The 27,815-nt window shown below is 49.2% G+C and overlaps 9 protein-coding genes across 9 annotated transcripts; 4 read left to right on the forward strand and 5 right to left on the reverse strand.

Annotated features, from left to right (window-relative positions):
• Positions 1-835: 835 nt before the first annotated feature.
• Positions 836-2,300, reverse strand: BC939DRAFT_283889 (uncharacterized protein). The gene is made up of 3 exons (XM_051551226.1): positions 1,833-2,300; positions 1,399-1,742; positions 836-1,185 (listed from the first exon to the last, which is right to left on the reverse strand). Exons 1-3 carry the CDS (start codon positions 2,014-2,016, stop codon positions 1,009-1,011), a joined length of 705 nt encoding a protein of 234 aa, XP_051416274.1. The 5' UTR covers positions 2,017-2,300; the 3' UTR covers positions 836-1,008.
• A 623-nt stretch (positions 2,301-2,923) lies between these two features.
• On the forward strand, positions 2,924-4,736 carry BC939DRAFT_489849 (uncharacterized protein). The gene is made up of 2 exons (XM_051559430.1): positions 2,924-3,489; positions 3,917-4,736. The coding sequence occupies exons 1-2, from the start codon at positions 3,189-3,191 to the stop codon at positions 4,285-4,287; spliced, it is 672 nt and encodes a 223-aa protein (XP_051416275.1). The 5' UTR covers positions 2,924-3,188; the 3' UTR covers positions 4,288-4,736.
• On the reverse strand, positions 4,737-5,461 carry BC939DRAFT_439512 (uncharacterized protein). Its single transcript, XM_051553974.1, has one exon. It carries the CDS (start codon positions 5,234-5,236, stop codon positions 4,805-4,807), a length of 432 nt encoding a protein of 143 aa, XP_051416276.1. The 5' UTR covers positions 5,237-5,461; the 3' UTR covers positions 4,737-4,804.
• A 4-nt stretch (positions 5,462-5,465) lies between these two features.
• Positions 5,466-6,301, reverse strand: BC939DRAFT_283923 (uncharacterized protein). Its single transcript, XM_051551227.1, has one exon. The coding sequence runs from the start codon at positions 6,092-6,094 to the stop codon at positions 5,588-5,590; it is 507 nt and encodes a 168-aa protein (XP_051416277.1). The 5' UTR covers positions 6,095-6,301; the 3' UTR covers positions 5,466-5,587.
• Positions 5,872-8,354, reverse strand: BC939DRAFT_439514 (putative mRNA guanylyltransferase). Its single transcript, XM_051553975.1, has 11 exons — positions 8,212-8,354; positions 8,114-8,121; positions 7,944-7,998; positions 7,761-7,845; positions 7,424-7,636; positions 7,220-7,302; positions 6,968-7,108; positions 6,677-6,856; positions 6,390-6,561; positions 6,202-6,286; positions 5,872-6,011 (listed from the first exon to the last, which is right to left on the reverse strand). Exons 1-10 carry the CDS (start codon positions 8,319-8,321, stop codon positions 6,206-6,208), a joined length of 1,128 nt encoding a protein of 375 aa, XP_051416278.1. The 5' UTR covers positions 8,322-8,354; the 3' UTR covers positions 5,872-6,011; positions 6,202-6,205.
• A 2,521-nt stretch (positions 8,355-10,875) lies between these two features.
• BC939DRAFT_486070 (VTC domain-containing protein) lies at positions 10,876-13,801 on the forward strand. The gene is made up of 5 exons (XM_051559323.1): positions 10,876-11,234; positions 11,341-11,553; positions 11,655-12,390; positions 12,490-13,542; positions 13,624-13,801. The coding sequence occupies exons 1-5, from the start codon at positions 11,064-11,066 to the stop codon at positions 13,716-13,718; spliced, it is 2,268 nt and encodes a 755-aa protein (XP_051416279.1). The 5' UTR covers positions 10,876-11,063; the 3' UTR covers positions 13,719-13,801.
• Positions 13,802-16,220: 2,419 nt separating this feature from the next.
• BC939DRAFT_284053 (uncharacterized protein) lies at positions 16,221-24,121 on the forward strand. The gene is made up of 7 exons (XM_051551229.1): positions 16,221-16,577; positions 17,351-19,022; positions 19,104-19,332; positions 19,430-20,027; positions 20,127-20,189; positions 20,284-23,094; positions 23,184-24,121. The coding sequence occupies exons 1-7, from the start codon at positions 16,389-16,391 to the stop codon at positions 23,973-23,975; spliced, it is 6,354 nt and encodes a 2,117-aa protein (XP_051416280.1). The 5' UTR covers positions 16,221-16,388; the 3' UTR covers positions 23,976-24,121.
• A 226-nt stretch (positions 24,122-24,347) lies between these two features.
• BC939DRAFT_499615 (metal-dependent protein hydrolase) lies at positions 24,348-25,690 on the forward strand (the record flags this gene model as incomplete). The annotated part of the gene is made up of 4 exons (XM_051559961.1): positions 24,348-24,356; positions 24,468-24,555; positions 24,661-24,832; positions 24,994-25,690. 4 exons carry the CDS (start codon positions 24,348-24,350, stop codon positions 25,688-25,690), a joined length of 966 nt encoding a protein of 321 aa, XP_051416281.1.
• A 93-nt stretch (positions 25,691-25,783) lies between these two features.
• BC939DRAFT_284039 (Sucrase/ferredoxin-like-domain-containing protein) lies at positions 25,784-27,674 on the reverse strand. Its single transcript, XM_051551228.1, has 2 exons — positions 27,393-27,674; positions 25,784-27,246 (listed from the first exon to the last, which is right to left on the reverse strand). The coding sequence occupies exon 2, from the start codon at positions 27,242-27,244 to the stop codon at positions 25,877-25,879; it is 1,368 nt and encodes a 455-aa protein (XP_051416282.1). The 5' UTR covers positions 27,245-27,246; positions 27,393-27,674; the 3' UTR covers positions 25,784-25,876.
• Between the last annotated feature and the right edge of the window lie 141 nt (positions 27,675-27,815).

Consider the following 27,815-nt stretch of genomic DNA (forward strand, 5'->3'; position numbering starts at 1 on the left):
GTGAGATAGTCAACCCGCGCTCCAATTGCAGCGCGTATCGTGATAATGGCACGCAAATTTACATTATGAAAGATACCTATACCCTAGATCCCGATTACCATCCTCCACAGACGTAAGGGATCGCGTCTTCAATGCATATGATGAAGACAAGTTCAAGGGCATCATGCGTCTCACCAAAGACCAGCTCCAGAGGATCGCATTATTGCTTGGCAGAAGCGAGCATTTTAGACGTGGAGACGAACATCTGCCGCTGGAGGACATCATCATTCAATTGAAGGTCACACTCTTCCGCCTTGGTACAAAAGGAATCTCTGTTTTGAAGGTGTCATGGACTTTGGGCGTTAGTATTGGATCGGTTGTAAAGTACACATGGAGATGCATCAACGCTTTGGACGAGCTGTTCCAACAATATGTTTTTTGGCCAGACCACGCATGCAAGACTATAATCAAGGACTGGTTCAAGCGATAGCACGGCTTTGCTGATTGCATTGGCGCTGTCGATGGTGTACCCTTTCCCCTCAACATGGCGCCAACCTGGGAGACTAATGCGTGGATAACAAGAAAATGCAACTACGCCATAGGAGCCACCGCTGTATGCGATCATTTGGGACGATTTACGTACTTTGCAACCGGCTACGTCGGATCCACTCATGACGCGTTGGCTTACAAGAGGACACCCCTGTATACCCATAAAAACGAATACTTCAGTGATCAGGAGTATATACTTGCCGATGCAGCGTACGCCTTGACAGCCACTATTATACCGAGATTCAGGAATGCTGACGCGGATCAAGCACGCTTTAATACCCTTCATGGCGCGGCCCGGGTCAAAATTGAGCATGCTTTTGGTATGCTCAAGATGAAGTTTGCGTCTCTTCAAAACCTGCCAGTCGTGATTAAGTGCGTTCAAGATATCGAAAGGGCATCCAGGTGGATTTGTGCATGTGTTGTCTTGCACAATTTCGTTCGTGAAGATGCAACAGAGGTGATTCTGGACGACGAGGTGCTTCAAGACGTCGATAACCCCGCTGCTGAAGATGGTGATAATGATGATTTGGTGGAGAATGAGGTGCGGCAGGTTGAAGCAGAGCAGGAGGACAGAAATGAGGCTAGGAGAAAGAGGGAGGGACTGAAGGCATATGTGTTGAGAAATAAGAACCGTACTAACAGACATCGACGCAGGAACTAAAAGGTTTAATAAATCGATCGGATATTTATTAGTATCTGCTTGGACTCTTTCATTAGATGCGCAACCCTCAGTTTGAGCTCCTTCTTTGTAGCCGCCAGCTCGCACATAACAGTCTGGTGTTGTATTGTACTCATACGCACAAGCTATTCTTTTTCGTTGGCAAATTTGTTCCGCATCTCTTCTTTTTCTTGGGCAAATTTGTTCCGCACCTCTTCCTTCTCGTTGCAATGATCCAGCTGCAGCTTAATCGCCGCCCTTTCGCTCGCGCTTAGTTGATCCTTGAGGACTCGCATCTCGCGCCTAAGTTCCTGCTTTTCTTGTTCAAGTTCCTGGATGCGTCGCAGCATAAATGATTCCATATAACCTGGCAACGACGAGGCATTCCCTCTGTTATCAAGGCTCTGACAAATTTCCTTCACCTCTTGAAGTGTATCAGAAAGTGTCTGGAGAGTATTTGCTTCTGGAGTTTTCGACCTCGCTTTTGTGGATCTCGTAGATGCCGTGGTTATTACGCTACCATCCCTTGTGCTCCGCCTACTCGCTCGTGAATCTACTTCATACAACACGCCCATTAGTCATTACAGGGCTATAATCCTGGGGCTAATCCGATGACTACACAAATAAAGAACCACTACTCAATTACCATCTTCAGATGCGTCGCCAGAATCGTCGTCATTGTCGAGCTCAGAGGCAAAGAAGTTATCACCGGAAGCAGCAGGAACAGGAATAGGACCAGGCTCAGATTGCTTAAGAGGAGGAGGATTCTTGATAACGCTGGATACATACACTTGATGTAATCGGTCATAGAGCGGGCAGATATCATACATTCGTTCCTGTAATGTTTTGGTGCCGTTGTAACCTTCGCCCGTCGACGTTATCAAGGCGTGGGCATCTTTGTACTTCTTTTCAATGCCTCTGATATTGCTCCTGACATCCTCAGACTTCCACTCTGTCCCACATTGCTGGTTGACAAGTACAGCTATCTCCCGGTGAATATCGCAGACTTTGGTGCCAGAGACCCTTCCTGTATTCCTTAGTCAGGCATCGTTTTCCGGGTCCGTCACCCAATCCAGTAAAACATCCATTCCAGCCTTTTTCCAAAAGTCGTTTCTGCGCGTATTGGAGATATTTGGCCTTGTCTTTTTTTGAACGTTGGTTAAATTGTCGTCAGGTATTGTGATAGTGGCATTTTAATGTGGAGCAACATGATTGGAGGGTTGATCCTGAGAGATTTCATCGATTCTTCGTTTCATCAAGACAGTCGTTGCCACTGAGTATTGGCGAGCTGGGACAGAAGTTTGGTGAGGCCCAAGATGGTGGTGCGCTATTATTTGCTGGTACTGTGCGTGCTGTTGGAAGTTGGTTGATTATTGACTGTTGTGGCTGCCCTTGGTATATGGGTCTGAGACCACGACTGACCGCTCGCGTTTGGTTTGCCTGCAAAGACACGCTCTGAGAGAAAGGTACAATAACAGGTCGAGGTGCCTCGTCGAATGTCAAAATTTCGGATATAAACCTTATCTTTTCACGCGCTCCTTCACTCTCATTTTCCTCCTCTTCCGCAACACAGTTCGCTGCACATCCTTTAGTATCTGCTTAGTCCCATCTTGGCCACCTTCTTTACTCATCTCATAAGCGTTAGTGATGTGTATTATGAGCCTATGACCCTCATTCCGAAAGCTTGGATACGAGGCCGTTCTCTATTCTCAGTGTCCTCAAGTCGCCCCAGCCCCCCATCCCCATTAACCACGTTTCACCGCCCACACTTCGTGTCGACGTTCTATCTTCATTTTATCCTTCTATTCGCTACACTTACACAACTCATCCCTCGCCTAGCGCCCACACAGTCCTTGAACAAGTGGTATCGGAGCCTGGGATCCCAAAGAGCTCAGTTCTGTATCTGGATGGTCCTTCGCCAGATGAGAAACGACGGACCTGTGAGAATTAGGAAAGACGTTGCGCCGGTGCATTACAGCGCACCCAGAAATGTATCAGCGACATGGAAGAACGCGTGAGGGACGTGCGTAGAGTGCGGAAACGTCATTTCATCAACTTGAGCAAGCAAATCAACGCAGCCTTCTACTGGTTCGTGGACTTCCGCAGAGGCTTTGCTCAATACATGCGCAACATGGGATGGAACGTCATAGAATGCCCTACCGAGGCCGGTATTGCGATTGCTCACGCCTGCCAACTCAACGATATCATCCTATCGTCCGACAGCGATATGCTCGCTTACGACACAATTACGACCATCTGGAGGCCCATGTCGAGAAGGAAGTTCCTGGTGTACGACGTTCCGAGTGTGTTGTAGAGTCTTCGTATCTCCAGGGTGCACCTTGCTGTGCTCTGTGCAGCTTCTAAAAACGATTACAGTTGCATCACTTGGGATCATTACCCAACCACAAGATTATCAAATCGCTAGAAGTATCAGGTACTTGAAGAACTGTATGCCTAATGTTGTGTTTGACGACGCCTGCGATGCGTTCTGATAATGGCTTTTTTTTTTTTTTTTTTTTTTTTTTTTTGACAGCTTACAATTAAGTATTTAGCAAGAATGTAACCAGCGAGCACTTCCGTACCTCTTTAAGAGTTTTCGTGCATCGACAATAGAACGGTTTGCAGGTCTCTACACTTCTTCACACCTCCACACAAGCACTCGCGACCGTTGAGGATGTAATGCAAAGACTGCTCCTTCTCTGTGAGCCGGCTGTGGATCAAGTATCACAGTCTACGTTGACAAGCTCAAGGATGTGGAGGCACACCTCGATTCCTTCTACAACTGCAGAATGGTCCCCAAAAACTACAAGTGGGACGCAAGAAGGGTGTGGGGCGAGGAGTATAAGCAGACTGCCAATCGTCTTCTCAAGCTGGTCAGCGAATCAATTGGCGCCAAGAGAGAAGACAGTAACAAGGTTGTGATCGGCGTGGGTCTAGGGAAGTTTTCTACAAAGACCAAACTGTCCTTTTTGCACGAGTCGTTCCAATCGTACTTTGTCCAGAAAGCAAGTGGCCGAATGATGTCCCTTAGCGACCCTGCAATTGCTCTCTCTTGCGGGACATCACGACTACTCTCGCCTCTCCCTCCAATTTGTTTCTAGGCCAGATCGCTTGGCTGCATTGTTGTAGGTGTAAATGAGTATTACACCTCGGAAAAGAGTCCGAGCTGTGAGGGTTTCCTTGGTTATATCAGCATCCACCGGCCTTATTGTTCAAGGCGCATGACGCTCATGCATCGCGATATCATGGTCGGCTACAACATCAGGAATGCAGTCCGTAGCTATCTGATTAGCCAGCAGCGGCTCCTGTACCTCCAGTCCAAAGATATCGATGGGAACTACTCATGGATGCAAACTGAGAGGCCTTGCTCAGTGAGCAGCAGTAACAGAGATTGCCAGCGTCGTGTTGGATATGGTGGGGTCAAGCGACAAACACCGTCTGGGTTGATGGACTCTCCAAGGCACAAGATAATTCAGGACGAGTAGTTGTAGACATTCTGTGTATTAGCAAGCACATAGTCTTAGGAGGGGCGTGCGGTTCGTCACTTCGGTGACTAGAATCGTGTGGTTGAGGAGCTTTTTTTTATTGCCTTCTTGCTTTCGAGTTCAGCTTTGCTATTTACTTGACCAACTTGAACGAGGGAGAATCAACGAAACCACTGCGGGCGCCAAGGTCAAAGGAGGCGCGGACACGGAAGGGGACATTGGACTGCTCCTTGATCAGGTACTTGGCTTTGACCTTGAACTCGAAGCCGTCCTTGTGCAGAGTCCTAGCACGGACAGAGCCGAGGTGGACGTTCAAGAGAGGCAAATGGATGTTCTTCTGGAGGTACAGCTCCACTTTGGGGTTTTTCTTGTAGAATTCGCTCTTGGTGCCGTTGACGATCGAGATCTTGACAGGCACCTTATGGCCCACCTTGTAGACGGAGTTGAACTTGGGCGAGGTCACTGACAGGATGTCCGTCGAGGGGTGGGGTTGAGGGGCGGCCATGACGCTGGTCAAAGCGCAGAAGGCGAGCAGCAAAAACGTGAGGAGAGAGCGCGCGTACATAGTAGCGAGGTGGTAGTTGAAGAATTGGTCGATGGAAAGCGTTTTGGTGGGTTTGATAAGTAAAAAGAGTTAACGTGGACGAGGGTCCCTCCGTATTTATAAGGATTCTTCTTGTAGAAACGGTGTCAACCTCGACGGCTCTCCATGTTCGTCAGGATACCAAGCATACCGAATTCGGCGCGCCGCAACATTTCTCGGGTCCAAGCCATAGTCTATTCCTACATGGCTGTGGACGACACTTTTTATTCTTTAATGTCTCGTTTATTTGGACCGGTTTGGGCCCGCTATTTTTGGCGGCCTAAGACCTCAAGACGTGTGAGTGGTGCAGCAAGCTGTCTGCGCCCAATTCTGTCATCCTCTCCAACAGCCTTTTTTGTTCAATAACGCCTTCAAAAGGCTTGAAGGGTCAGAAGGCGACCAAAGCGAAGGAGTTGGGGATGACGGATGCGGATAAAAATAAAAATCATTTTTGGTCCTGTTTCGTGCGCGGCAAACACACGATGCGCATGTACAATCCGATTCGATGCAATTACAGAAGAATATGAGCTCATTACATTCTCTGCGCCGAGATGCAGTATGGCGGAAAGAAGGCGCTACAGTACGCAAAGGAGATATACAGAGAAAAAGCATTTGTTGTCCTGTACAGGGTCTATTCCAAAAATAGTCGCTATTTCTGCCCAACGAGCTGGTGCCAATTTGGGCACGCGCCTTGAGACAGAGTTTTACGGAAGCAAAAAAGCAATCGTCAGGGTACTGGAAGCACTGAGTAAAGTGACTAGAGCAAGAGCGAGTCAAAAGAATTAAGAATTGAAGGGCCCAGAAGGAGAAAAGGCTAATCAGAGTATGCTTGCAGTGCATCTGTCATTTCGACGCGTTTATATAGACTGCGAGTAGCGGATATGTGTAAACAATGTTGACAGTAAAATACGGGCCTACTCTTCAGCATTGGCCCTCAGCTCACGCACCCATCTATTGGCGGCGTTGTTGTTCGTGTGCAATGCGCTCCCTCTCCTTCCACGCCGCCTTTATGCTATCCTGAGCTCGCAGTAACTATGTTTAGTTTGAAGCAACAAACGATAGTGCCAGTCAGAAATAGATCGAAGGGGTGGATACGTTTTGCAGAAAGAGACAACGATGTTAAATGTTTGCTTACCTCGTCAGCTTCTACGCCATCCTGAATACTTTGAACGACCTTTCTGACGACCGAAGTATGGTTGCCGTGTTCCTTGTCATCCCTGAACCTGAAGAACCGCCAGCTTTGATCATTGGGAGAATAATTCGCCTCCACAATCCTATTCTGCAGTGGTATCTGCGTTGATTTCCATCTTTTTTTTTTTTTTTTTTTTTTTTTTTTACATTTGTGGATTAATCAACAAAGGATCTCTCAGTAAGAGTACAATAAGAGAACACGCTCCTACATCATGTAAACTTGTTACTTACTGTTCCCACAACGCATCATCCACAACCATTTGCCCAAAGTAAGTGTACTGCTGGCCTCCTTGCCACTCGTGAAGCTGGAACTGCGGTTTCTGACCAAAATCCTGAACACCGCCCTGGATCGGGAACTGGAGTGTCAATTTAAAATCCACCGTGTTTTCGCTTGGCGGTTTCCACTTCAGCCTGCAAATCAGTACCAAGGCGCGAACATGGGGTGAGAGCGTTAGTGACTGGTCATGACCGTTATTCCGCTGGATCCTTGATTTGTGTTAATACTACATTCTGCGAACATACATTTTGACGTTCGTGGATGGTACATAGGGCGCAACAGACGAGGTGAAGATCAGCCCGTCACTACCATGCTTCAGGTTCGGGATGACCTCTCTGAACATCTTCTCGATTCCATATGACAAGTTCATCTCCTTCAAACTGACCCTACATCATTCAATAAGTAGGAGAGCCTTGAGTGACCTTATGTCCTATCATTCAACGCCAAATTATTACAAATAGTGATCTCCTGCGCCAATTCCCTGAAAACTCACTTACTTGAATGGCTGTGAATGAACGAACTGTGGATTTGCAGTTCGAAGCATTTCCCTGTAGGGTGTGACAAATTCACATTGTAACCTCTAAAAGAAAGATCCAAAAGAGATGTAAGTTGACATTAGTTATGGTTTGATATTGGCAGGCAAGCTCGGACTAATAATCACTCCAGATGCAAAAAAGAACAATAGGTCATGGTCAACTCACTGCCAAACGGCTGGTCAAGGGTTTCGCAATAATGCTCTGGCCGCTGTATGCCAGTAGGTCGAACGCGAGATACCGAACCACGAACTGCCCATTGGGCTCCCGATCTGTTACAAGCTCGCCGTCAACAATGGTATCGTTGTGGAAGACATTATGTTCCTTTGCCACTGGGAACCTCAATTGTGGCACATAGTAGAACTTGTTTTTGCGGTCGACCTAACAGCGTTAACAAGATATGGAAGTTTTGAGTTAGATATGGCCGTTGGATGACTACACCGCGTAAATATCCTGTTCTTGTGATATTCTGGCCGATTGACAAAGTGCTGAAGGACATCTGTACCAAAAAGACTTGCTGCTGACCATTCTCATGAAGCACACAGAAGAGAAGCACACGAACACCATCCGATTTCTCTGAGACAAAGTAGCTAAGGGAAAGAGAGTGGGATTGAAGAGTGGTCAGTGCACACTCCTTATCCTTGCATCGAAGTGTATGCTGTAGGCGCTGGATCATAGAATTGCCTACTTTTCTGATTGAAGTTCTACGAGAGTGTCGCGAGTAAAGCTGACAGGCTGCGCTCCTGGATGTCGAGGGAACAAAAGTGGTGAAAGCAACGGTCAGTGCCACCATGTATCCCCCTATTGACTAAGATACTGACTATAGCTTCTCAGTCAGCAATGTTGCGGATTCATTACCGATAAACCTAGCAATAAAAACGGATGTTACACATCAGCAAGCTGACTAAATGGACACCGTCCCTGAAATTGTAGGGTATTCAGCGCTTGACCGCTACCTGTTGCCTTGGATTCCAATAATACGGCAAATTCGTTCGCGGAGCATACTCTCCATCCTGGGGTCGACTGGCACCCCTGGAATGTCAGGAATAACTGAGTCTGCTGGCATCCTGCTCCTGTTGTAATCGACGTTTGGGTGAATTGAGGACAATGAGGAAAAGATGTGAGCAAACTTGTTCAGCTTAAAATTCGACTGGACTCGCACTCAGCCACCACTACCGACCCCCTTTGGAGCAAAATCAAGTGCAACCCCTCTCAAACTCAAGTCCAAAGGCCACCAAACACTGACAACCCTTGCTCACTACAGCGGCTCAGGACCAATGTAGCCCTTTAATGATGCTTTTCAATGGTTTATTTAATTATCGCGCGATGTATGGTACAAAAAAATACGGGACAGATGCAGATGCAATTGATATCGATTCTTCTTTCGATCCTGGCATGAAGAAGTCTCCTCTATGGCTCTCTCTTTGGTTCCTTAAGCTGTGAACGGATCCAGTAACAAGAGAAGAGATATTAATGTGAGTTAATGAACCGTCTTCAACATACTGGGCAACAAGAAACGCAGCGTTGTCCTAGCTTCCATGTCATGCATACCAGAGGGAGCACCCAATGTCGTTCCAGGGCCAGATGGGACAGCCTTCTTGACAAGGACTTTTTCCTTTTCCATGGGAGCCTCTATTTAAATCGGGGAATATCGATTGATATGAAAATGAAATGTGTATTAGTGCCAGACGTCGTAGGTGCTGTCGTGATCATAAGAAATCCTACTGAAATCGTCGCTACAGCTTGAATTTATCCAATTACCCTTCATGGTGGCCTCCCTGACGCCTCCGGACTTGATGAGAGCCGCTTCCATGATATACTTCATTTGCTTTCCCTTCTGCTGTGCCTTCTTGTTGGAGATGCGTCGGACGTGCTGGATGTTTGTTGAGACAACGGACTTGTATGATGTCGCATTGCTCTTCAGGGCCTGCTTCCTGACCCGACCCAGCTTCTGAAGGTTGAACTTGGGTCTTTGGATATTGTTGCGGGTAACCATGGAGAATATGCTGGAGGAGAGAGTCGAAAGGAGTGAAGAGTTGTCGATGCGAAGGTCGCTTGCTTTGCTGGTTTGTTGTTTGGCAACTTTTTTTTTTTTTTTTTTTTGTCTTCAGTTGTGGGATAGAGAATGACGGTCACAAAGTACCTGAAACGCATGTTAGTAGCCGACTATGATGCACGAGCTGCGTCGCGATTACTGCACAGCGAGACCACAGTATAAAACCCCACTCATCGAACACCGAAGATTCTTGCGCATTCAGTATCGGGGGTAAGTGAAAAATACTACAGCTCGCGCTATTGTCTGCTAGGTCTGATTCACCAAATACGAGAAGTTCATTAGTCGCGTAACGGTAGCCTATCGATATCAGCTTGCAGCACCTGGCTGATCATTAAGATCGTGCTCGCAATGAAAAGCGATCCTGGTGCATGTTCAACATATCGGATGAGGTGCGCGAAGAGAGCGGATAGTGTGTGATAGGCTATGTATGACGGTGTTTAGGTACTGCTTAGGATGCCGAGATCTGGAGCCCTGCGTGTCTTTGGTTGTGATCTCCGCGATTCTTATATTTAATCCTGGGAAGAGCCACTAATCAGTCGTTCAATGAGATGCCTAGGTTCCCGGTATTTAGCATAGTATTGCACAGCACTGCTCTTCTTTCCATTTTAACGGGTCGATGTTACATCTATTTTTATGGTCCCACTTTCATTGTCTCTTCATTGATCACACATCTTCAAGCAATTTCTGACGCACTTGACATTCATTGACAAGGTCTGCATGTTGCATATCGAAATATAAAAAATAAAAAAAAGAGAGGACGGATGATCTGTATGGACATGCTCAACTAAGATATCTGTTTACTTGGCCGCCGCATGATAGATATCTCCGTCAGAAGTGTATTGAGATGAATTCTCGAACTGATGAAATAGATCAGTAGTAAACTGCGCATGGACTTGAAGAAGATGATCGGAAGTTAATCCATGATGCCTACGGTATCTGTGGTGTCCCAGGATCAGCATTGGACACAAAAAAGTTTGGCGGGTTGATGTATCTGAAATGAAAGTTTGCGGATCAGCAACAGAGCGGGGCACGTTGTGTGATTGAGAACTGCGACTGGATAGATTTTTTCCTCATAGTCTGATAAGTGATAGTCTATTCACCCGCAGACAGCCAACGGTCTACACACAGACACAGACGCAGGAGCGCTTCTCCAAAGGCCAGATGTCTTCGACAGCACATGTCGGAGTGGAGGGAGGAGATGGGTCCGCTGGACCACCAATGCCGTGTAGGGAGTCGCTATCGTGATTAGCGATCCGTCTCTCTCTGAGCTGCGTTGGTCTTGGTGCGACCTGGATGTCAATGTGAAGACACATTAGCCGCGCCAAATTGACAGACCATAGTAAAGGGAAACGCGGGTATTACCTTCCACAGTGGCATCTCCTATTGTCGAGCGAGATCATGATGTAAGGCACAAGGGCGCTATAGCCATGACAACAGGAATGAAGAAGGCTGTGGATGGTGAATAGGGATGGATTTGGCGGGCAGATGCTAACAGTCGGTCTTTGATCGTTTTTTTTTATATCGATGGGAACAGGACACAGTCTTTTTTTTTTCTTCGGAGCGACAGTACACACACACACTCTCTCTCTCTTCTCTTCTTATTCCTTTCTTCCTGTTGCTCATTCCATTCCCATACCTCCCTCTCTTCTAGCCCTTCCTTCGCACTATCATCCTTTTTCCTTCACTCTTCTTTGCTCTCGTCGTTGACCAATCTCCTTCCGAACCCCTAACGCCGTTGTCTTCCATTCCGTCATGAAGTTTGGTAACAACCTTCAGAATTCCATCTACCCTCCATGGGAGAACAACTATGTCCAGTACAACGTCTTGAAGAAGCAGCTGGAGGCCGGTCTGTCAAAGCCAGCAGGATGGACTGAGCGCGACGAGGGCACGTTTGGCGAGACCATCGACAGCGACCTCACCAAGGTACAGCACACCGGTCTATTTGTCCTTGCTCCTTGTTTCGTTCCATACGAAAAACTGATCTCATTCACTTCATACTGACCATGCCAACATTTTTCATTCGATTCAGGTGTTCAACTTTGTGAATGCAAAGTTCGAGGAGCTACAGGAGAGGACAACCCAAGCAGAAGTCAAGGTCGCGACATTCCAGGAGGCCTACAACCAAAAGGCGATTGAGACCTTGACCTCCAGTATCTCTGAGATCACAGACGAGGTCAACCAGCTCTCCAAGTACTGCAGAATCAACTATGCCGGGTTTCTCAAGATCGTCAAGAAGCACGACGTACGTGTTCTATCTGTTTCAAATACCACCAATGACATCGAACTGTGTGAACCCGCTGCTTTCCTCTAATAACCACTATCCATTCTCCTTCGCGCGTACAGAAAAATGTGCCATACAAGTTGAGACCCGTCTTCATGGTCCAGCTCAAGTCGCGCGCCTTTTACAATGTCAACTTTGATTCACTGGTAGTGCGCCTTTCCAAGCTTTACCACTCTCTTGGAGCACAGTCCTTGCCCTTTGGCACGCCGTCCTTGCCCTTTGGCACGCCATCCTTACCCTTTGGCACGCCGTCCCTGCCCTTTGGCACGCCCATCACCCCCTCGATACTCACAGCAATGGCCGGCAAGGAGGGACTCGACCGCAAATCCTTTAAATTCTGGGTTCACCCAGATAATGTCATGGAGGTCAAGACCACTGTCCTCAAGCATCTGCCGGTCATCCTTTATACCCCACGTGGACCCAACACTGCAGAGTCGCTAGATCCATCGCTCTCCTCCGTCTACCTCGATAACACTGCATTTGATCTGTATAGCAGCAAGCTGGAGCGTCAGGAGGGTGCTCAGGCCATTCGCCTGCGCTGGTATGGAAGTCCCTCCAACAATGAAATCTATGTCGAACGCAAGATTCACCATGAAATCAACAAATTTGGAGAGTATCACGATCGCTTTACCATCAAGGAGAAATACGTTGACGCCTTCTTGAAGGGAGAATATACAATGGATCGCCAGATTGCCAAACTGCGAGAACAAGGAGTTAAGTCCCCCGCTGAAGTTGAACGGTTTGAGGAAATGGTCAAGGACGTGCAAAGATGTATCGTGGACATGAAGCTCAAGCCAGGTAAGCGGAATACACAATGCTGATTTTCGGCCATTGTTATTCTAATGATTAGTACCTAACATCACTGTTTGTTCATACTGATGAATTGAACCATGTTAGTCTTGAGAACTGTATATAACAGAACGGCATTCCAGATCCCAGGCGACAAGCGCGTCCGTCTCTCACTGGACACGGACCTTTGCATGATCCGCGAGGACAACCTGGACAACACAACTCGATCCGGCAACCACTGGCGTCGCATGGACATTGATTATCCTATGGGAACTAAGACAGCATACGAACAGGATATGACGCGCTTCAACTATGCAATCCTGGAGGTCAAACTGGAGCTGCCTGCTGGCAAGTCTACGCCTGGATGGGTCGAGGAACTCATGAACAGCCATTTGGTGGAGTCCGCAGAGACATTCTCCAAGTATGTCCATGGTGTCGCCGTCCTGCTGGAAAGCCACGTGGCCCTTTTGCCCTTCTGGCTTGCTCAACTCGAGAAGGACTCTGTCCGCAACACTGATTCTATGCGGGGTCAGTTGGCCGTCAACACACCATCGATCAGCAGGGCCAACTCAACGGCAGACATACACAGCATCAATAGCCGTCGCACCTCAATTGCGTCCGGATCCGAATCCGACAACGGAGCCAGTACGCGATCGCTGTCGAAGGGAAAGCAGAAGTCGATGGATATTATCGTTGACAATCAATACGGCCAGCAGAACGGCCAGTACAGTTCTCATTCAAAACCTGCATCTAAAGCCAGCAGTATTGGCAAAAAGCCCTTTGGCTTTAAGGGACTTGGTGGCGTCTTCAGGAAATCAAAGGGCAAGGATTCGCGCGAGAGCAGCCCACTGCTCGGCCCCAGCGACCGTTACGACTCTGTTCCTCAGATCAGAATTATTCCACCAAAGCCTAAGAAGGTCGTTGGACCACTGAAGGTCGAGGCCAAGGTCTTTTTCGCTAACGAGCGCACGTTCCTTAAATGGATGAACTTTGCTGTTCTATTGGGAGCCCTCGGCGTGGGCCTCTTCAACGCAGGCGACAACATTGGACGCTTTGCAGGGATTATCTTGGCAGTTACGGCTCTAATTACCCTTGTTTACTCGATCTGGCTATATGAGAAGCGACTGACTATGCTTCGCAACAAGGATCCAGGTCCATATGGTAAGTTAATCGAGATGCGTGATTAAGCGTAGTCTGTAGTGCTAGCTGCTAACGCTTTTTGTCACGTCTTCGTGTTGATAGACGAGCCTGTGATGCCGACGTTGATGTGTGTCTGTATGCTTACTGCCATCTCCTTGAACTTCTATCTTAAGTCGACCGTCAAGTCGAAGCCTTAAAAACTACAACTTGCATTCTTTCTTCATCGTCCTCCGACGTTGCCACCAATTTTTTTAATAAAAGAAATCTGAATCACATGATATTTGAAGATCGCGGCGCCCAGGTTGTAACGGCGAGCCGGCACCGAGAGACCTACTGTGTGCTCACAGTGGTCAGATCGCCGCTTTTCATTGGACCGCTCAAATCATTGATGTTTATTGGTGTCCTCATATCATGTGGATCCCCTCCCGACCGGATCTTTTTTTTCGTTCAACAACTACAACGCTAAAAGACTTTATGGCAAGCAATGGATTGATGGCGACGCGGTTCATAATGCGCGTTCTTTCCTGTGCATTTGGCAGATGGTCCGAGCCCCTTTTTGAGAAAAGAGGAAATAATGGTCGGATGATGCCAGATGTGATGCTTGGGGAGGAGGGGAGCTGCTTGATGAGGACCATAGCAATGTGCATACCCGGGGACAGTAACGTATGCTTACACTGATCGGACAATGTATGTGAGATATAAAGCGAGAGAGAGGTGGGAGGCATGTTTGTTCCTGGCATGTTGCTACGCTCTTCAGGCTGGTATGGTTCTGAGGTCGTGCCTGTGCCTGTGCCTGTGCCTGTGCCTGTCGTGTGTTACATACAAGTTCAAGTTTGGTTATCTTGCTCTGATGCAGAGCAGGAGATTATGAGGACGAGGCTGGTCCGAAGAGAAGAACCGCCCCTCTTGCGTAATGCCAAATTTTATGGGATCCCGTCCGTCCTCTCCCAAGTGCCCTGTTGCTCACAACATCCCCCCTCCTCCCCACCATCTCTCCCTCTTTCTCTCTTTTTGCCTCGTCTCTTGTCTTTCGTCCCTTCTTCCCCTTTTTATTTCCAGACTCGAAACATCCCCTTCCCTCTGTCCCCTCTCTCCTTCACTTACTTACACAGCACCATCGCAGCACACAGCGGATCCCCGCCCTCGCACTCTCCTACTCATCCATCCCCATTCCACTCCGCCCTCGCCACTACTCAACACCAACACATCGCCTCTTCTGCAGTGGTGCCCGTCCTACCCTTCCTTCCATCATTCTGGATGTCTTTCTGACTCTCTGAAAGTCGTCATAACCAACATCTCATTCACTCGACACTTTTGCCACCACTTTGTCCGATCGACCAGATCTACCTTCGCACCATTGCACCATCGCACCATCGCACAAGGGAACAGTATCCACACTAGACAGACAGCAGGTAAGCAAAAAAAAAAAAAAAAAAAAAATGAAAAAAAAGACGCGACCCACTCTCTCTTCACAGCTTCTGTTCCACCAAAAGCATCTTTCCGCAGTGAAAAATATCATGCAAAGCATGTGTCTATCTCGACTTCACATTCATGGACACCCTCCCCTTCCTCCTTCCTCCCCCCCCTCCCTGCCTTTGCCCCCTGGCTGCCTGTCGTCGCGCCTTTTTTATTTTTATTTTTATTTTTTCCACTGAGAAGTGCTGTCCCCATGACCTACTCTATTCATCGTCCATATCCTTTCTTTCTGGCTCGTTCCTGTATGCGAATTCACGTCTTTGCTTTGTTGATCGTCGTTTTGCCACCAACCTTTTATATAGTATGTGCGTGCCTGGGTTTTTTCATTGTTACTGTCCAACTATCAACTATCGCGTTTCATATCAGTTGGACTGGGATACGAAATAGGAGCTTCTTCTCTAACCATGGTGGTAATGCAACGCAATACATCTTTTCATTGGTCTATGGTGTGTACCGCACGAGTGTCTGGGCATCCAGGGCTGTGTTCCAGGTCTGACTCCTCCCCGTCGTCGTCGTCGTCCTCCCTTACTTCTTCACATCGTGACCTGCTTTCAGGGTCCCCTTTCCCTTTCCCTCTGACCCATGTGTGGAATTTGCTGCACCCTATTGCTGGAACAAAGGCTGAGGGGGAAATGGTCCCTCGCTGAGACTGGACTGGGCTGATACTGATACCCAGCGCTGGTACCGGCATTAACACTGACGCTGGGGGTAACACTCTCCACCAGATCGAAAGGACCGGCGATCATGGTCTTTTTTGCTTCCATGGGCCCCAGTTGGATCTCTCTGAGGAAGATAACGCCACCATGGCTACCCAGAAGCGCAGGAGAAGAGGAGAAGGGAGAGAGCAGTCTGCAAAATGGACGGTGCAGCGCCCCTTCAACTGAATGCCTGCAATACGCGCATAGAGCCATGCCCCGTCGTTTTTCGTATTTTCTTGCTCTTCCTTTGGTTGGACTGATCCCTACTTTGCTATTCCCTTCATCCTCTCCATCCTTGACCTCACCAGCGATTACCTCCCCCGAAAGATCGCAATCACACCTCACTCCCAACCTTAAACCGAAACTTCGAAGCGCGTCTCTGTCTTTTCTCTTTTTGTTCTACATACATTGCACCGTGCGTCGCGGGGTTCCTGTTAGGTCTCCTAATGCACGTACACACATACAAAAACACGCGCAAATACCTTTCATATCTCCCGCGCGCCTCAGTCCTCAAACTCACGTTAGAATGTTGAAACTAACCTTGAGTGCCTGTTCCTCATCGGCCTACACGAACCAACATAGACTGCACAAACACCTCGCCTCCACGGACGCCATCCGCACTAGGCGTTTTTTACTCTTCAAACCGAGCCCCTCCTTTTCATATATACCACTTAAGAGCCTTGCTTGTCTATTATGGATGTCGATTCTCAGGAACACAATCTACCATTGCAACAGAGCGATCAGGTCGACGCCACGGAGGCGAATCTCAACGACCAATCATCGCCATCAAGGGGAGAGGTGCTAAAGATTCTGGATCAGACCATCCACGACGGCGGCGCTGTAAAGTACACGGTCTTATGGGCGAGCGGGGACACCTCAGAGGTAAGACGGATTTATTTCATTACTCGGTATTGTATATCTTGGACAACTGAACTTCACGGTTTCGGTCTCAGCCTGGGTGAATATCATTTCGACACGCCACTATACAGCGTTTGCAGAGGAAGAACAAAATCAGCTCCAGCAGAACAACGATGGATCTACACCTACGCATTTCAGTGATCTTCCCCACGATCAGATATATCCAACGGGTGGACCGTGTACGCTATGTATGCTGAGCATTATGCAGCCACCGCGCAAGAGCAAAAATAGGAAAAGGGGATCGGCTTAACTGAATAATCATAAAAAAAGGAGTGGAAAGCAAGGGATTAATAAGAAAGGGCAACGAAGAAGAGTGCAGTTGGGAATGGACGGAGAGCTCCGCGCGATAGAGAGGAGGCCAGTCTGATGACGCAAGAGCACATCAAGGGGTGAGCGAGGAAGGGTCCTAAGAAAGGGACGAAATGCTTGGGGCTCCTCGCATCGTTGGTGTAAAGTACTGCTAATGCCCGCGCGATCCTACCTCGATTATGGGCCCCATCTTGGCGACATCTGGACATACTGGACGCTGCTATCCGCCAGATACCACTATCCCAGTAGTCTCACTCGCCTTGTAGGGGCACTCGGCTAAGGGATCTCGTCAATTTTTCTTCTTGCAAGGAGAGAAAATCAGGGGCTAATGGCTTCGCTTGGATGTAATCTGGACCTCACCGCACCGCACCGAGCTCACGCTCCATTTGACGTCCGAACATTAACCATGAGCTATGCTATCTTATTAGGAATCTGTCGAAGCGCTCGGCAAATGGGACGATCTCGTTCAGGAATACGAGCACAGCCAATTTTCTAAATCGGAGGTCAAGTCGCATACGCCGTCACCGCCGCCAACACGAAAATCTGCTGCCAAGGGCGACAGCGACGCATCTAAACGGAGGTCCTCAGTAACAGCTCGACCCACAAGGACAAAAGCCAGAGCAAATGTGCAATACTACGAGGGTGAGGACTCTGATGACGGTGGTGAATACTCTGGATCGCGAAATACCAAGAAAGTGGCTAGCAAAGCAAAGAAAGCGACATCCAGCGGCGATGATGCCCAAGATCAGGATCAGGATACGCCTCCCACAACAAATCTCTCTGCACGCGGCTATCCCAGAAGAGCCCAGGTAACTGTCAAGCCTCAGCCTTCTCTGGAGTCCTCAGACGATTCCTCAGAGGAAATAACACCCTTAAAAGCCAAGGGAGAGCGGAAGGCACCTTCAGCACCAAAGCCCAAAAAGACAATTGTCGCTACATCGACCGAGTCCGGCTTTGTTCAAGCACACCACCCTTTTTGTACGCGATGCGGCCAGCGCGGCGAGGTAACGAAGAGGAAAACAAAAAAGAAGAGTGACGATGAGGAGGACGACGAGCCTTTGGGGTCACTTTTGCTCTGTGAATGCTGCTCAGCAGGCTATCATCGGGCGTGCCTGAGAAAGACGTATACGGACAGTCTCATCGGAACTGGTTTTCGATGCGAGGCCTGCATCAAGAGCAAGGGCGCCGAATGTTTAGAGTGTCACGAGTGGGTTGGACGAACACCTTTGGCTACTGCAGCCAAGACACCCGATGCGGCCAAGATACCAGAGGCAGCTAAGCCAGCACCAATTCCAGCCACGGATGTCTCCTCAACCGGCGATACACCGCTGCCGGATACCGCCAGTTCTCCCAAACAAGAGTCTGATCGAATGTCTGAAGGGACCAGTTGTGAAAAACCGAGCGACATGGAGATTGACAAGGGCACTGCATCAGAAGAATCACAGCCAGATGCGGCCAAGCCTGCAGAACCGACATTAGATGCCGACTCGATCCTGTTTCGATGCTTTCGATGCACATATACTGCTCACGACAGGTGTCTTAAGCCATTGTCAACCATGGACAAGGGGGTTGATAAAGCGCAGATCGTCAAGCATTATAGGAAGGACTGGAAGTGTCACCAGTGTCTAGAGTGGGACCGAGAACTGGAGCACATTCTTGCTTTCAGGGATGTCCCGTTTCGTAAAGCAGATTCGGATTCACAGGACGGCGATACAGAGATGACTCCAGTCGACTCAGCCAAGTCGGAAGGAGGCACTGCTGCTGAAACAGGCACAAAAGATGGCAGCACGTTCCCACAACCACCGAACACTACACGGGAGCTTCTTGTAAAGTGGAAGGCTATGTCGTATCGGAGGGTGACATGGGTGCCGTACTACTGGGTCTGTCAGGTTGTGTCGCCGGTCAAGGTCAAGTCATTTTGGAGGAAGACTCAGGGCCCAGCAGAGATCTCGGACGTAATACCGCAAGAGTGGACGCAGGTCGACAAAGTCTTGGATGTCGTCTTTGATGTTGATTACGATGGAACGGAGGACGACATGGATGCTCTTGATCACATCCAAACTGTTTTTGTGAAATGGAAGTCATTAGATTATGATCAATGTAAGTTTCCATATTACAGGCACAGGACCTGCGCTGAAATATACTGTGCGTGGATATTAATCCAAGTCTTTTTTTAATTAGGCACCTGGGATGATCCTGATGAGCCTGACAGTCCAGACTACCCTTCATTCAAACAAGCATTCAAGGACTGGTTAGCGGCACAAAAGATTCAGATCCCTGCACGAGCCAAGAAGGGGCGCTCAGGACCTCAGCCGAGACCATCGAATCAGGCTTCATTCGAAGAGTTGAAGGAACAGCCTACCTTCGTGAGCGGCGGTACCTTGAAGGACTACCAGATGGATGGACTCAAGTAAGGACTTTTGTTCTTGCTTTGTTTGTGCATCGCCTATGAATTTGTACGAAGAACGCTCTCGGTCTGACGAAGTCTTTTGTTTGCGTATGCTTAGCTGGCTACGATATAACCACTGGAAGAATGTCAACAGCATTCTGGCTGATGAGATGGGTCTGGGCAAGACCATTCAAATGGTTGCGTTTGTGTCAACTCTCTTTCACCAGCTGCGCGCCTTTCCTTGCTTGATCGTCGTTCCCAATTCGACGTTGACAAATTGGGTTCGCGAGTTTGCGAAGTGGGCCCCTGATCTGCGAGTGGTTGCGTACTATGGTCCCCAGAACTCTCGCTCGGTTGTTCGCGATTACGAGCTCTTCCACCGAGGAACACAGGACCTCAAGTGTCATGTAGTCGTAACAACATACGAGATGATTGTCAACCCTGTAGACAGTGCCATGTTCCGGAGAAATTCGTGGGAGTGCCTTGTGGTGGACGAGGGTCAGCGTCTGAAGAACGAAAACAGTATGCTATTTGTCAAGCTAAACGAGCTGGTCATCGAAAATAGGGTCCTACTGACGGGAACGCCATTGCAGAACAACATCCGCGAACTGTTCAGCCTGATGAACTTTTTGGATCCAGTAAAGTTCTCTGATGTGACGGAACTGGAGAAGAAGTACGAGAACCTGGACAAAGCCGCAGTGGAAGAGCTGCATGGAGTAAGTCGTTTGAAGTACTACTCGGGATCGCGATCGGATCGTATGACTCATCAGCAGATGAACCTAACGAGTGCTGCTTTGTTTAATCTGGGATTATAGCTGCTGAAGCCATTCTTTTTGCGCCGTACAAAAGATGAAGTGCTCAAAGATCTACCCCCCAAGGTATATTAATATAAAACCATATAATGTAGCCTATTGGTCTCCATCTTACATCGCACCGACACTGACACTATGCTTTGGGATAATGTTACATTAGAGCGAGGTTATCGTGCCCGTAGGCATGTCTGCTCTACAAAAGGAGATCTACAAGGGTATCCTGGCGCGTAATCACAAGCTACTTCAGTCGATCACCAACCGAGGCGGGACTGCCAGCACCCGAAAGGCGTCGCTGCACAACATCTTAATGGAACTTCGCAAATGTTTGAACCATCCGTATTTGATTGAGGGCGTAGAACCAAGGTACCTCGACACGGCGGAGCTGGTCCACAAGAGTCTGATCGAGGCAGGAGGCAAGTTGGAGCTGCTCCACAACATGCTCCCAAAGTTGAAGCAGAATGGCCATCGTGTGCTTATCTTTTCGACAATGACCCGGTTATTGGATATCTTGGAAGACTATCTCAATGGGGAGCGGTACAACTTTGTCCGGTTAGACGGAGGCACAAGCAGTAGTGATCGTCAAGCGAGGATCGACAAGTTCAACGCTCCAGGATCGGACGTCTTTGTGTTCCTGCTGTCGACGCGCGCTGGAGGCGTCGGTGTGAATCTCGCTACCGCAGATACCATTATCATTTATGACGTCGATTTTAACCCTAAGGCCGATATGCAAGCCCTCAGTCGCGCTCATCGTATCGGTCAAAAGAACAAGGTCTTGGTCCTCAAATTCATGACACGAAACTCGGCGGAGGAGCGAATCGTGCAGATCGGCAAGAAGAAGATGATCTTGGACCATCTGATCGTGGAGCGAATGGAGGACGATAATTTGGACCCTGTGGATGTAGAGAGTATTCTCAAGTTTGGTGCCAAAGCTCTTTTCGAGGAGGACTCTACTTCTAACGAAGACCTGAAGTACGACGACGCCGCTCTTGAGGCACTACTTGATCGTAGCAAGATTGAGCACACCTGGGACGAGAATGACAATGGTGAGACTAAGGTGAGCGGATTTGGCTTCGCAAAGGTCTGGACCGACACCAAGGGTCTAGTGGATGAGGACATCCCGATCGACGCTCCACCCGAGACCGAGGAGGAGGGATTCTGGTCGACCTTGCTGCGCGATCGACTGGCCATGGCGTATGCTCAAGAGGAGGAACTTTTGGGTCGTGGAGCCCGTAGGAAGACGGTCCTGTCCTACGCAGAGAACGGCAATAACAACGAGAGTCCGCCCAACAAGAAACGCAAGGCTGGAAAGGATGTGCCCTCAAAGGAAGAGGAGGACTATATTGACCAGGAGATGGCAGGGTCCGACGTCGAGTCGGCTGAGTCGGACGAAGATGTTGATCCGAACAGCATCATGAGTGAGTTGGATCTGAGCAGGCGATTGAAGAAGAACAAGATGGCAGCACAAGACCCGAACCAGTCTCCTATGCAGCCTGGCGACATGGAACTTATGGACGAAGACGGTAGGCGGGGATCAGTGATCTTTGGGCCCGATGGCACTGTTCTTGGTCATGGAGGAAAAATCAAGAAGGGGCGCTTAAATCCTGGTTCGCCTTATCCAATGCAGCCAATTCCCGGTAATATGCCGGGCGGAAGAAGTGTGTCAGCAATGGATGCAGCGAATAGGAAGGCAGGACGAAAACCCCAGCCGTGTCTCGTCTGTCACCGGAGCCACCGAGACCGTTGTCCAGAGAGCCAAGATATACCCCTAGTACTGGAGCGGAGACAGCAAATTGCCACCAGCAACTATCCAGACAACTACAAGGCATTGGCATTGGCAACGCTGGACCGATTCTTGCTCGACAAGCAGATCACGCCTGCAGAACTACCAAAGGGAAGGGTGGCCAAGAGTCTCTCAGCCGCGGCCGCGCGACTCGGTGGGGCAGCCTATCAAGACAGTCTCCGGGCCATGTCGATCGGCAAGGCCTTTGTACCGACCATCACACCTGGTGCATGCATCGTGTGCAACCAAGTCCCATACCACATGCCCTTCAAGTGCCCAGAGATGCGGAATGTCCAGTTTATGCAGGAGCGGTGTCGATCGATCACATTGGACCCCACAATCTCGGATTCCAAGAAGCAGGAGTATGTCTCGACCATCAAGGCCCTTATCTCCCGAGAGGCACCGCCATCTCGAAGCAACCCACCGCCCTCGAGCACCGTACCAAATTCACGACGCCATGGATCTTGGGTTGGCGGCAACGCAGGTCCAGGCCCTTCGTCTTCTCCGTCCACAAATACTTTGTCGCGAGGCGTTCCCCCGTCATCAACTAGTTCTGTGGCCGTGTCAGGGGCCCAGGCTAGCGGCGGACCGTCTGGACATGCATCCAAGCACTCTGGTGTGAGCTCGCGTTCGGGTGGTCACCATAGCCATACTCAGCACCAAGCATACACATCCCAGGTCCCGCAGCAGTTTATGAGTTCACGATCTAAGGACCAACACCATTCCTCCATGCCCCCGTCAGTTTCGGGGCCTGGAGGCGCACGGTCTGAAAGTCACCGGCAACGTGAGTATGGCGCGTCAGGGTACCAGCCACGAAGTGTACAGCAGCAACACTCTTCAGCAACGCACTTGACGAGCGGCGCTCGTGAAAGCAGCAACTACCAGCCTCGCAAACCGGTTTACAGAAACGAGGATGGGTCTGCCTTGGTACCTTCCGGACGTGGCGGCGGATATGGATCGTCTTCTATGCACTCTGGATCTGGTGCACCACGTAGCGGACAGGAATACGGCCATGAATCGTCTCAAGGAATAGAGGCAGGATATGGTTCTGAGCGAGAGCGCATAAGCTATGGACACGTAGACGGCACGAGGCATGATGTGCACGCAGATCGTGAGAGGATGCATCATCATCACGAAGGACGTGGGGAAGAGATGGCGCGCAGGCAGCATGAATATTCACAGACTGACAATGTAAGATATTGGATGGTAAGCATGGCACGCATTTCTTCAATGGTGCAATGTACTGATGTCTGTTCTATTTTTATATTTCAAACATTTAGGGCTCGTATGGTTCAGTTATGTCAGACAGGATAGGTCCTGATCGGGTCTCTCAGCACCACTCGGGTATGAACCACCACGGCAATGCCTCTCAATCTCACTCTTCACATCCTTATCAGGAGCACTCGAGCCACTCTTCTCAACATTACCGCCACAGCAACAGCCATCATCATCATCAGCAACCATCAGCACAGCAACATGGACATGGGTCCTCTCGACCACGGACGGTTTCGATGTCCCCGCGTGATGACCATCGCGTAATTGGACAACAGCCAGTATCATCTTCACAATATAATATGGAGCGACTTGGGCCTCATTCACAGCAAGAGGGAGTGATTGATCTCGTCATGTCCTCTCCGACTTTAGAGGATCCACACCAGCCAGCGCAGCATCAACGACAAGGCCAGTCAGTCAACGGCGAGAGTGATCATGGACATGGATATGGGCATGGGCATGAGCATGGCATGTTGAGCTCCCCAGAAAAAAGTCCGCGGATGGAGAGGAGCAAGGTGCATGATAGACCATCAGCAAAGGCAGATGTGCCCGAGGATATGGAGACGTACGGACAAGGCGGGTTGGTGATGGCAGCAGTTGAGACAGGGACGAGGACAGAGGGCTACCGCACGGAGACCGGGGTTGTTGGGTTGAAGGAGAAGTATCACGCGCTGCGGACTGGAGAGGCAGGCGAAATCGATTTGACGGTAGAGCGCTCTGCGGAGGAGACGATGGGGCCTGAGGCACAGACGGCGGAGCTACGGATCAATGAACCGCATCACAGCTATATCGATAACTAATATCCGTTGCTTCCTAGAAAAATAGGAAGAAGAATGGGAAGAAATGGCAATAAAATGAACAAACAATGCAAGTTGATGCCGGTGCCATACAATGCCATGCCACTCGACACCCATATCGTTTTGGACTAGCTCTGCTGAACAATTGAGGATTAGCAGCGTGGCAGCACAGCACACGGACCATCGAATCAGGTTCAGCGAAACAATACCCTTTGTAAACAAAAGGACTGCTTTCAAATATGGATGTTCGGATTTTTTTCCTTTCTTTGAGCCTGCTTCACTTCACTTCCTAGCATGTTTACGACCCTTCTTCATTCACTTCGTCCATCTACCTTACGCTCTTATCTCGCTCCTTCTCGACATTACCCTTTCATCATGACCAAAGTAAGGAATCAGAAGAGGCGAACATGCAGAACAACTGCAGGAGGACACGCTACAGTGAATATTTTTTGCAGGACAACTCTTTAAAAAATAAACGACTACGGCTTGTTTTAGATTATTGGCACCCATAACGGACACTTTCACTGCGATGAGGCCCTTGCAGTCCATATGCTCCGCCAGACCAAGGAGTTTAAAGACGCAGGTATGTCTGTCTGTCTGTCTGTCTGTCTATCTATCTGTTAGACAGCGCATGCCTTTTTTTTTTGTTGTTTTGGAACAATACCTCTAACGATTTCGTCTGAAATAGACCTTGTGCGCACGCGCGACTCGACCAAGTTGGCAACATGCGACATTGTGGTGGATGTAGGGGGTGTGTACGATCCTGCGACCCATCGTTATGATCATCACCAGCGTGGCTTCACCGAGGTCTTTGGCGGAAAGTTTGATACCAAGCTCAGCAGTGCCGGTCTTGTCTACAAGTAACGTTAATCAATCTTCCCCCTCCCTCTTTTTTTTTTTTTTTTGCGATTTTCGAGGCTAGGCACCGAAAAAAAAAAATAGGGGGCTATTTATTTTTTTCTCTCTTGTCTATCGCTAACCCAATCCCATGCTATTTATTTTTATTCCTTTTTTCTGCTAGGCATTTTGGAAAGGAGATTATTGCTTCGATCCTTAACCTTGAAGAATCCGACAGCAAGGTTGAATTGCTGTACAACAAAGTCTACGAAAACTTTGTCGAAGCCCTCGACGGCGGCGATAACGGGATCTCGCAGTACCCCGCAGACATCAAACCCAAGTACCGTGTCGGCACTGCTCTCCCTCAACGCGTTGCGGGTCTCAACCCCTGGTGGAACCAAAAGGATGTCGATATTGACGCTCAGTTCCTGAAGGCCGTCAGCATGACCGGCCAGGATTTCATAGACGCAGTTCGTTATTTGGGCCTGTCCTGGTTACCCGCACGCGATCTGGTCGTCAAGGCGTTGGATCAGCGGATGGATATTCACCCTTCAGGAAAGATTCTGGTGTTCGAGCAGTCTTGCCCCTGGAAGGAACATTTGTTTAACCTGGAGAAGGAACTGTGTGTGGCAGAAAAGGCGATCTATGTGTTGTACCCGGACGACAATGGACAGTGGCGGGTTCAGTGTGTGCCACCCTCGCCAGAGAGTTTCGAGTGCCGAAAGGCGTTGCCGCAGGAGTGGAGAGGGTACAGAGATGAGGAATTGAGTCAACGAAGTGGGATTCCAAATTCGGTCTTTGTCCATATGGGTGGGTTCATTGGTGGAAACAAGACTAAAGAGGGGGCCTTGGACATGGCCGTCAAGGCCTTGGAGTTGTAATTTGTTTTGTTTGTTCTTTGTTGTTTGTTTTTAAACTAAAATACAAACTACTAGTTTAATTTGGCGAAAGAGATGATATGAAGTATGACAGTGAATAATTCGATGGATGCTTCCTTCTACTTGTATGAATGTGTGAAAGAAGAATCACACATACACACATACATGTACACATATTCTGATGTACGTTCACCAGGCGATCTTCTTCTTCGAGTGGTTAAAGCTACCGACCATGGCTCCACGGTACAACTCCCGGATGACTTCACTCTTCTCGATCGTCCTCTCAACAATGGCCTCGGCATGACAAGGTTCCACACGACCGTACCAGACGGCCATGCCCTCGCTCTTGTGAACAATGACGTTGCCCGCAAACTTGTGTCCTCCAATATGAGAGACCAACCAGATCTCAACATCGCCCTCTCCATCGCCAAAGATATCCTTGGACCGCAAGATCCGCTTGAACTCCTTGTTGAGGATCGGAGCGGTGACACCACAGCGCTTGTCGCGCTTTCGGTGGGAGCAGATCATGATGGCGGCCTTGGGTTGCCACCGGTGCGCGATAAATGTGGTCTTGCCGGCAGTAACCTCGCGGGATTGATCTGTGTGGGAGTGATGAAAGTCGTGACTACCGGACGACGACGATGAAGAGGAGGTGATTGTTGCTGTGGTAGTGGTGGTGGTGGTGGTGGTAGTGGTCTTGGTTCCGGAGGTCGAGGTCGAGGTTGAGGTGGATCGGTTCATGCGAGCTGAACCCTCGTTCTGAGGGTCGACCCCTTGATCCGAATCCTTTTCGACAGACAGGTCCTGGGGGTGCTGTTGTCCGTGTCCTTCATGATGTCCCTCGTCCACGGTTCCGACGGCGGGTTTGAGAAAGGCCTCGAAGAAATCGTCACATTGGTCCTCGGTAACGTTATTGACGACAATATGATCCGGCAAGATAATGACCTGCCAACCGGGCCCCTCCCAGGATTCACTCCTTCTCGAAGAATTCGTCAACACGATCCTTGGTAAATCCTTTCCTCCGTTCTCGGCCTTTAGACGCTCCTGACCTTCGTCGATAGCCTTTTGCAGATACGGCGCCAGAGATTCCTTGTCCTCGTCGATGCTGGAGGTCCAGTCATCTTTGCCAGTGGAGATGAGGACGTGACGGGTGTAGGGACGCATGGAGTGGAGGAGTGGGGTTTCGTGATCGATCTTGAGGTAGGAGGGGTAGTGTGGGTGGTCCTGTTCGGGACAGGGAGTCGGACAAGCGTGGCAATCAGAGACGGAAATGTAGGGAATGTTGGATTCGTCTTCGTCTTCTTGAGGTGGGGATGATTTGTCCTTCTTGTCCTTCTTGTCCTTCTTGTCTTTCTTGTCCTTCTTGTCCTTTTTATCTCTCTTGTCTTCCTTGTCCTGGCTGTCCTGGTTGTCTTGGTTACCCTGGTTGTCTTTCTGAGCATCTTGGTTCTTTTGGAGGCTAGGAGCGGTGGGAGCGGGGGTTGCGGCGATGACGGGGGGTGAGTCGAGGAAGAGGCCCTTGACGAGGTTGAGGGCGATGGCGACGGTGATGATCATGGCTAACTTGTATTGAATGAGTTGAATGAGAAGAGGAGGAGGGAGAGGAAGTGGTTGGTTAGAGGGGACGATGGGGCGGTTGTGTCACCATGAATAAAAAAAAAAAAAAAGAATAAAAAAAAAAAGAATAAAGAATAAAAATAAATACCTTTTAGGGGGTGAATGAGAATACCGAGGGCGGCAAAGGAGAGAGGGAGAGAAAAGAGTGGGGAGGAGTAGTGGAGGAGTAAAGGAAGGAGCCGAGAGTGGAGGAGAGGAAGAAGAAGAAGGCGAGAGAGAGAGAGAGGCCAGGTTGGCCATTTATGGACAAAACGATGTCATTCCTTCTCTGCTCTGCTCTCTTCCATTTTGAGGCGTCTGATTTTCCCACAGTAGCAGCGGGGGGATTGACTGGATGCGCCGACAGGTAGCAGCAGCAGCAGCAGCAGCATGTGGATGCCCCCTCCATAGTTTTTCCCTTGTGCAGCTGCAGGTGGACACATGCGGCGGAGGTGTGTGGACATTTTGCTGCAGACGGGCGCTGTGTGATGCCAAGGATGTGCATCAGATAAGGTCCGAAATCTGATAACGA

This window comes from Gamsiella multidivaricata (genome assembly GCF_025024155.1).
Source record: "Gamsiella multidivaricata strain RSA 2152 chromosome Unknown BC939scaffold_7, whole genome shotgun sequence".
Lineage (NCBI taxonomy): Eukaryota > Fungi > Mortierellomycota > Mortierellomycetes > Mortierellales > Mortierellaceae > Gamsiella > Gamsiella multidivaricata.